The 8,735-nt window shown below is 36.0% G+C and overlaps 1 protein-coding gene across 2 annotated transcripts; it reads left to right on the forward strand.

Moving 5' to 3' along the window:
- The first annotated feature begins 4,005 nt into the window (after positions 1–4,005).
- LOC107756193 (retinol dehydrogenase 13-like) lies at positions 4,006–7,008 on the forward strand. 2 transcript variants are annotated; one of them, XM_016573226.1, is made up of 7 exons: positions 4,006–4,134; positions 4,775–4,909; positions 4,987–5,178; positions 5,269–5,430; positions 5,963–6,082; positions 6,320–6,524; positions 6,597–7,008. In XM_016573226.1, exons 1-7 carry the CDS (start codon positions 4,068–4,070, stop codon positions 6,700–6,702), a joined length of 987 nt encoding a protein of 328 aa, XP_016428712.1. In that variant the 5' UTR covers positions 4,006–4,067; the 3' UTR covers positions 6,703–7,008. The 2 variants fall into 2 exon arrangements, with proteins under 2 accessions (XP_016428712.1, XP_016428719.1); XM_016573233.1 differs by having other exon boundaries at positions 4,064–4,134; positions 4,752–4,909.
- Positions 7,009–8,735: the final 1,727 nt, after the last annotated feature.

Raw genomic sequence — 8,735 nt, forward strand, 5'->3', positions numbered from 1 at the left:
CATTCAGCACCAAACTCATTGGGCTCTGGCCAGGCTGGAGAGGATTGATATTCTGGACAGGAAGACCCTGAATCATACACAATAGGAAGCACTTTGATTAATAGAAGAAAAGTTGAGATTGACCAGAAATGAGCAGGGAAATTAGGTGGGATGGCAGCACCTGTGTGGTGAAGTAAAACGGCTGGCTGTTGGGGGCACTGGCAATAGTTGTGCCAGGCAGGAGAACCTGTGACAGAGTCACAGTGCCAAGCCCTCCTCCTCCTGGTGCCAAGATGACCTGCTGCCCTTGCACTGCTTTAGGAATATCCGCCGGAACAGCAGCAGGAACTACGTGTTGAGTCACTGAAAGAATAAATGACAGATTAAAGGAATAGTGCAGAAATTTTTTTAAATGCTGCCATCAAGATGGTGGCGTTGGCACTGATGTACCATTTTTACAGTTGATAGTACTTTTGGTGCTCCCTTTCGGAGTTTCAACGTGGATTATGAGTGAATAGCGAGTCGAATTTCAGTCTGTCCCTTGCACAAAGCATATGACTTCAAAACACTTTAAATTTATAGCACACAATTCATAAACTATTTGAGATTTTTATATGTTTTTGTCATTTTAGAGCTTGACAGCACCAGTCCTAATTCACTTTCATTAAATGAAAAAGAGCAGCCAAGATATTATTTCTCATTTGTTTGTGTTCAACAAATGGAGGATGCCATCGGAACAACATGAGGATAAGTAAATAAATCAAAGAATATTCCTTAAATGTGACCCTGGACCACAAAACCAGTCTTAAGTGTCAATTTTTCGAATTTGAGATTTATGCATAATCTGAAAGACTAAATAAGCTTTCCATTGATGTATGGTTTGTTAGGATAGGACAATATTTGGCCGAGATACAACTATTTGAATATCTGGAATCTGAGGGTGCAAAAAAATAAATAAATGAAAATATTGAGAAAATCGCTTTTAAAGTTGTCCAAATAAAGTCCTTAGCAATGCATATTACTAATCAAAACTGAAGTTTTGATATATTTACGGTAGGAAATTTACAAAATATCTTCATGGAACATGATCTTTACTTAATATCCTAATGATTTTTGGCATAAAAGAAAAATCTATAATTTTGACCCATACAAAGTATTTTTGGCTATTGCTACAAATATACCCGTGCTACTTGTGACTGGTTTAGTGGTCCAGGGTCACAAATAGGCAAAATAACTGATAATCACACAACAGTGCTATAAGGAACAAATACTTACATGTGTTTGTGATCAGCGGAACCGTGTTTGCTGTATTTACTACAGGTGGTAAGTTTGGGATCACCACAGTTTTAGACTGGGCTGGAATATCAACCGCCGTGGCGAGAGTGGAAGACACTAAACAGTGGAGAAGAACAGGTTTTATTCAGTATAATGATATTAAAATAAGGAATAATTATTAAAATAAAATGTTTCTTAGTTACATTAAGTATCTACATATGTATAAATAAACATACATTTAACCAATTAAATGTTACAGTAAAACCTATAACATTTACACACCAGTGGGAGTACTGCTTTCAGAATTCCCCACTGAATCATCCATTGAATGTTGTTGTTGCCATGGTTCCAGCTCCTCCTCCTCACACTCCATAAACAAATCCGCATCCATGTTTCTGAAATATAAAATGTTTGAGCAAAACATTTTAGTGAACATGTGAAACAGTAGACATGCCTTTACAATCAACGTGAAAAAATACAATAATGGCATTTAGTGTATTATTTAAAATAATAATAATAGTAATAAGTTGGGAAATTGTAGGATTTAGTTTTATATTGGACAGGTGAATGAACGTTTGAAATGAAAACCCTCACAATATTCACCGGGCTCTTACAGCATTCAGCTCGAACCGGTTTCAACGTCAAGGCTGGCGTTTACAAAACCACCTCATCCTGCAAATTACATAGATAAATCAACGAGTGAGTAAACATTTAGTTTTTACATACATTTGTAGAAAATTATCAAATATATGCTGCATTAAAATGGGTTTGATATTCAGTGCGCCACCGTATCACTTCAGAAAAGCCGTCAATATATTGTGTAAGTACGCGCAATGTGGTTTCATCCAACCGAAAGGGGCAAAGAGAAAAGTAGTTCCTGTGCCATTACATCCAATGCGTGAGACTGGAAGATTTGACCTAAACGAAAGCACAACCCTTAGATATGTGTACAATAACAATAACTAAAGATGAAAATCCAAAGTGGGTCGGAACAAGAGCCAGCGCGATGTTTATTACAAATACTCGGTCACAAATTAGGCAGCAACCCCCTCGCACGGCGCCTACTAAGTGCGCACTCCGCACACTGTCCTCTGCGCACATAAACGACGATCATCTAATGCGTGAATTAAAGCGCGAATACAACGAATATGGTCGAATTTATAAATAACACTTACCGGATTATAGTCTATATGGAAAAATGTTCAATGTGATATATTGAAAGAACACAAAGCCTGCCGGTACGTCACAGACGAGACGAATAAGTGCGCTAAATGGCAGAGGTTCTGCTCTTTCTGCGGCAGCGATTGGTTGATGCGCTCAAAACGCCACTTCCTGTTTTGGATTCTGACCTCTGATTGGCTGTAATCTCTGAAATAAGGAGGAGTGGTTACTGGAAGAAGAAAATGGCTTCCTTCCTTGAAACGACAACATTTTACATTGTTTAACCAAATGCTGGATTAATAGTGGAAAGCAGCTAGTGTTGGCATTTTGCTGGTGTTTTGTGGATAAGCTGTCAAGACCATTATAGACTGGTCTTTTCTGAACACAATTCTTGATGATCAATTCTTGATTACTCAAAATATCTCCTATATAAAAATAGCGGCCAAAAATAATAATAAATACACCCCAATACACAATAAATACATGCACAAAGCACTGATAAGTAGGTTAGGAAACAAAAAAACGTACTTTTTCGGACATACTGGAACCGAATGATTTTTAAGACATTCTATTAACTTAACGGTTCTCGAACGTGCGGTCTTCCACCAATGTGAATGGAACATCACATTTCAGTGTTAACTGCACTACTGTTCAGACAGATTCACTGCAAAGCCGCTACTGAATATATACAGCACGAAACATTCGACACGACCACTGAGGTCCGATTCCTCAACAAACGACTCTTATGAATAGGTTCTTTTTTAATGAATCGAAAACAAACATCTCAACCAGTGTACTACGAGTACCGAATAAATGACTCTTCTGAACCGATTCTTTTTAGTGACTCAAAATCATTAGGAGGAGTCAGAAGGAGCGGTTATCGACTTCACCAATGTTGTACCTAAGGCTCGTGGGACTTAAATCAATACAGTTACTGAATGGTTCTTCAAGGTCTTCATATTTTTGTTTGTTTAATATTTTACTTAATTTATAGTTAAATAAAAATAATTAATTATTGTATTGCACTTATGTCGCCTCTAAAAACTGTGAAACCCCATTACAAAATAAACACCTTCTGCAAAATCGTTTTTTTTATATTAAATTTATTTCTGATCTGTAATATATGTTATGTCGAAATCATTATGCAACAGATCACTGCTGATTTTAGTAGGCTACATGCGATAAAAAAAAAAGAAAATAAAGAAGAATACGATAACTTGGTTGAAATAAAATAATAATAATACTAGTAAACCAATTATTTACAGTTACAAAGTGCGTGTGCGTTCGTGCGTACCCATTGTATTGTTCATGCGCCGAATGTGTTGCATTATTTGTGTCAGCATTCCCTTTTTCATAAGGCCTATTGTACTCTTAACTCTGAATATTAATAAATCTACCATCTGACCACTAATATTCATGCGAGAAACTTATTTTTTTATTGTGATTCTGAGATAAACGTCGTTTCATATCATGGAGAAATCAGCTGTTCTAAATGTTTATGAGGCGCGCATAATCAGCCATTTGGCGAAGCGTAGGCCTATAGCAGGTACTAAACTGTTAAGTTGCTTAAGCCCTATATATAGCATTCTGCACAGAGAGGATATAATGTGACATCCCAGGTTTATTCTTTATTTTGTAGACGTTCACAAGAGATGAGGGATCAAGTCACATCATCTGATCGAGGGAATTATGGCGCTGTCATCGCGCTGGCGGCAATCAGTAAGTTACGTGTATTGTTTGACATCTTTAGAACCTTTATTAAAATCCTTAACTTTTATTTAAAATAAGGATTAAAGGCTCTTAAGGTGTAAAACAATTATTTATGAAATTAATTAATTAATAGTATAATTTAGCAATGAAGCATTAAAAAAGACACAATGTTATAAAAGATTTACATTTAAAATAAATGCTGTTCTCTCGAACATTCTATTAAGCAAAGAATTCTAAAATGTGTCACAGTTTCTAAAATGTAGCACCAAATCAATATATTAGAATTAATATCAGGCTACTTCTGAAAAATCATGTGACATTGAGGACTGGAGTAATGGCTGCTGAAAATTCTGCTTTGCCATCACAGGAAGACATTACATTTTAAAATATATTAAAATAGAAAACAGTTATTTAAAATGTAATAATATTGAACAATTTTACCATATTTAGTATTATTATGCAGCCTTAGAGACCAAGCCCAAACTTGAACAGTAGTGTGTGTATAATATAGGCCACACATATGGCTATATAACAATATTACCAGTTAAATAAAAAAAATGCTACAGATTTTCAAGATTCTAGAGCTGAGTATGTATTTTAAAATCTTTTAAGCATTGTGTATGTAGCTATAGTTCGATCTCCCATACAGGCTTCATGCTGCTGCGGAAATGGATAGCTGGTGGTGTCTGCAAAAGCCATGCTCGTCTAGATGGAAGGACAGTTGTGATTACTGGTGCTAACACTGGGATTGGCAAGGAAACTGCAAAAGATATGGCTCGTAGAGGTACGGCATATTATTTAGGTCCTCATCTTTTAATTCCCTTATTTTTAACGTGGAAATGTGAATATGTGTGCATTTAGGGGCTCGGGTAGTGATGGCCTGCCGGGACCTGACTCGTGCCGAGAATTCTGCAGAGTATATCCGACGCTTCACAGGAAATGGCAATGTAGTCATCAGACACTTAAATCTGGCCTCTCTCTATTCTGTCCGAGAATTTGCCAAAGAGTTCAAAGCAACAGAAGAACGACTGGATATACTTATAAACAATGCAGGTGAGTCAGACTGTCATCATAGTCTGATTTCATTCTTAAAACCAAGGGGTACAGAGACAGATCTTAAAAAAAAAAAAATTTTTCTGACAGGTGTTATGATGTGTCCAAAGTGTATTACAGAGGATGGCTTTGAGACACAGCTGGCTGTCAATCACTTGGGACATTTTCTTCTGACCAATCTACTGTTAGGAATGCTAAAGAGATCCTCCCCCAGCCGCATAGTGAATGTGTCCAGTATTGCACATGTTGGTGGTAATTTTCTTTTGATTAAAAATCAGAAAATAAAACCTTCAGATATTTTCAGACCAGACTATATTATTTCTTTGCTTGTATTTATGGAAAATACTCTACTATTCAAAAGTTTGGGGTCTGTCATTTTGATTAAAAATACAGTAAAACAGTAATACTGTAAAATATCATTACAATTTAAAATAACTGTTTAATCTTAATATATTTGGTAAAGCTTAATTTTCAGCAGCCATAACTCCAGTATTCAGGGTCACATGATCCTTCAGAAATCACTCTAATATACTGATTTGGTGCACAAGAAACATTTATTCTTATTATTATTAATGTTGAAAACAGTTGTGCTGCTTAGTATTTTTTGTGGAAACGTTGACATTTTTTTTCCAGGATTCTTCAATAAATAGTAAGTTCATTTTAATGCATAATTTCAGAATAAAAGTATTCTTTACAAAATAAAATCTTTCTGACCCTAAACTTTTGAACAGGACGGAACCTTTTGAGTCAATATATAACCATATTTTTCTCTGTTTTCCTACAGGAAAGATTGAATTTGATGACCTGTTCTTTGACAAAAGGCCTTACAGTTCTTTGCTCAGCTATAAACAGAGTAAGCTGGCCAATGTGCTTTTCTCTAGAGAACTTGCACAGAGAATGAAAGGTAAGATATACTGCAGTTTTGGTATAGCAAACAATTAATAAACTAACAAAGCTCCGTTTATTTTGAGCAAAAAAGTTTTTAAAAATGTTTTAGTGTCAGTCTTGGGTGATTTTGTCTCATACTGTGTCACTGGCCATGTGTAATCCACTTTGTGACAAGTTCATATACAAATAAAGCAATTACATAAATACCTTTTGTTGTTTGTGTTGTTTTATATTTCAATGGATGCTTCCATAGGTACAGGAGTCTCCGTGTACTGCCTGCATCCAGGAGTGATTCGAACAGAGCTGAATCGCCATGTTCTGGCATGGTACCCAATGCTGAAGACTATACTCTCTCTGCCTTCTATGCTGCTGATGAAAACTCCCTGGCAGGGCGCGCAGACCTCTATCTACTGCGCTGTCACTGAGGGCTTAGAGAGGAAGTCTGGCTGCTACTTCAGGTAAATGCAATAATTTGTCACTTTGTCAATAATTTGTAAACTCATACTGTCTTGTGTATGTGTTTTGTGCAGTGATTGCACTGAAAAAGACCCGTCACCAGAAGGAAAAGATGATGAAGTGGCAAGAAGGTTGTGGGAGGAAAGTGTTCGGCTGGTTGGACTAAACAACCGCCACTGACATGTCATACCTCTACACTCTTCCTGATTGTAAGCGCTCCACCTAATGGTGATACCTGCGACCCCAAACTATTACCAGTGAGGTGGCCACAAATATAAAGTCATGACAGAGCTATTGTCAAGGCAAATTACATGATTTGCATCAGAAGATTTATTTACCAGCCTTTTTTGTGTTCTTGGAAAAGGATTATCAAGAAAAAAATTCTCAGAGGATATAGCTGCATTGCTGTGTTTTCTAAGCAATTGATCACATTCTTATCATCTGTACATATGTCAGATATATTAAACGTGGACAGATTTAGGGATAGAGCAAAAAGCAAATAGTGGTTTGTTTGTTAACCATCCAACAATAAAGTAGTTTTTCAGAAACTTTGCTCTCAGGATTAAATCTTGATTATGTGATAATGCCCATTCTAGCACATTTCACCTTGTGCCTATATCTTATTAGAACAAACTCCCGTAAGAATCTTTAAAAAGAAGCTAGAGCTACATTGTGTGTAGTATGTGCATAGATTGTATTTATTATAATTTATATATAATTTAACCGCTAGATGGCGTTGAAGATGTGTTTTTGGAATCACTTGCCATGCTATGCATTTCCCCCTATACCTAAATTATGATACTGTATCCTTCCACAGTGGAGCATTGCAGGTCAATTGAAAGGAAATATATGATGTGATGGAAAGAAGTAGAGAATGAATCGCATGATTGCCTTGTGATGTGGTTGTACATTTGCAGTTATGTAACAGTGACTCTAAAATCAATATAAAACAGTCCAGCTCCTATTTTTTGTTGAATTTTGCATTTGTCATATTTGTTAACATTAACAATGTCACTAAATTCCATAAACTGTATTATGTTCAAGTTGCCTGATTAAAAAAAATAAAAATCAATTTGTAGCCATTTCATGGTTATTCACTTTTATTCATAGTCTTTTATTGTTATGATACATTTTAAAATATATTCAAATAGAAAACAGTTATTTTAATTTGTAATGATATTTCACAATATTACTGTTTTTACTGTATTTTTGATCAATTACATGCAGCCTTGGTGAGCATAAGAGACTTCTTCCAGAAACATTAAAAAATATTACAGACCCGTACTTTAGTGCTGCATAATGTTAGCCAACAGTTTTGAAAATAATTGTCTGATTAAGGCTGAAAATCTTTGCTGATGAGTTCGCTGCTAGCAAACAACAAATCTATTCAATGAAGCCTTTGTCCCTAAGAGTTTCCTCCAGGGAATCATTTGTGTGTGAAATTGGCTTCTAAACAGCTGAGTCATTTTCTTGTATTCATTTCTTTGTATGCCCATTACTGATAATAAGTGACTGGTAATAATGTGTATAGTGTCACAAATATCAGGCACAGGACAAAGATTTCACGTAAACATGATTAGTCAAAAAAAAGTGATTAATCAAAGAGTTCAAGGCATGACAATGCACAACATCCTCATTCATTTCTGACTGCTTTTCACCAGAGAATAAAGATGAAATCCAATTAGAAACCCATTGCTGGGCCAATCAAACCATCAGACTCTCAACGCAATTTAGGTTGCAGCATTAGCACATTATTTATGGTCGACAAAGAGCATAATTCACAAAACTCATTCCATCATATCCAGCACCATGATGCTTGTGAAGAGCTGAACACAATCAATGAGCCATCATGTGTGGCCCCTGTGGGCAATACCCGGCGCCTGCCTGTCTCCGCTGGCCTCAAGAGAAAGAGCATTAAACTGAGATATGCTGTTTCTCTTGCACATTATTACAAGAAAAAGCAACATTAAACTAAAATCTACTGTTCATATAAACAAAATAACTAATGTTTCACAAATCGAATAGATTTGCATCTTCTTGAATATCCATAATGTGCTGATATGATCAGATGCATGTGGATGTAGTACAATGTGACATTCGTGCAGGTTTCTCGGAGTATAATTTACATTGTAACCAATATGAATTTTGCATTCAAATGTGTGGTCTGACGTTGACCTTATTTTTTTAGGGGAATTTAAGAGACGGCTCTCGCA

Source organism: Sinocyclocheilus rhinocerous, unplaced genomic scaffold (genome assembly GCF_001515625.1).
Source record: "Sinocyclocheilus rhinocerous isolate Xijiao unplaced genomic scaffold, SAMN03320098_v1.1 scaffold11, whole genome shotgun sequence".
Taxonomy (NCBI): Eukaryota; Metazoa; Chordata; class Actinopteri; order Cypriniformes; family Cyprinidae; genus Sinocyclocheilus; species Sinocyclocheilus rhinocerous.

Excerpts from the sequence above, each read along its gene's own strand:
- LOC107756193 (XM_016573226.1), top strand. The coding sequence starts at position 4,068 with ATGAGGGATCAAGTCACATCATCTGATCGAGGGAATTATGGCGCTGTC. Across the intron at positions 4,910-4,986 it reads AAAAGATATGGCTCGTAGAG|GGGCTCGGGTAGTGATGGCC; the intron begins GTACGGCATATT and ends GTGTGCATTTAG. Across the intron at positions 6,083-6,319 it reads ACTTGCACAGAGAATGAAAG|GTACAGGAGTCTCCGTGTAC; the intron begins GTAAGATATACT and ends ATGCTTCCATAG.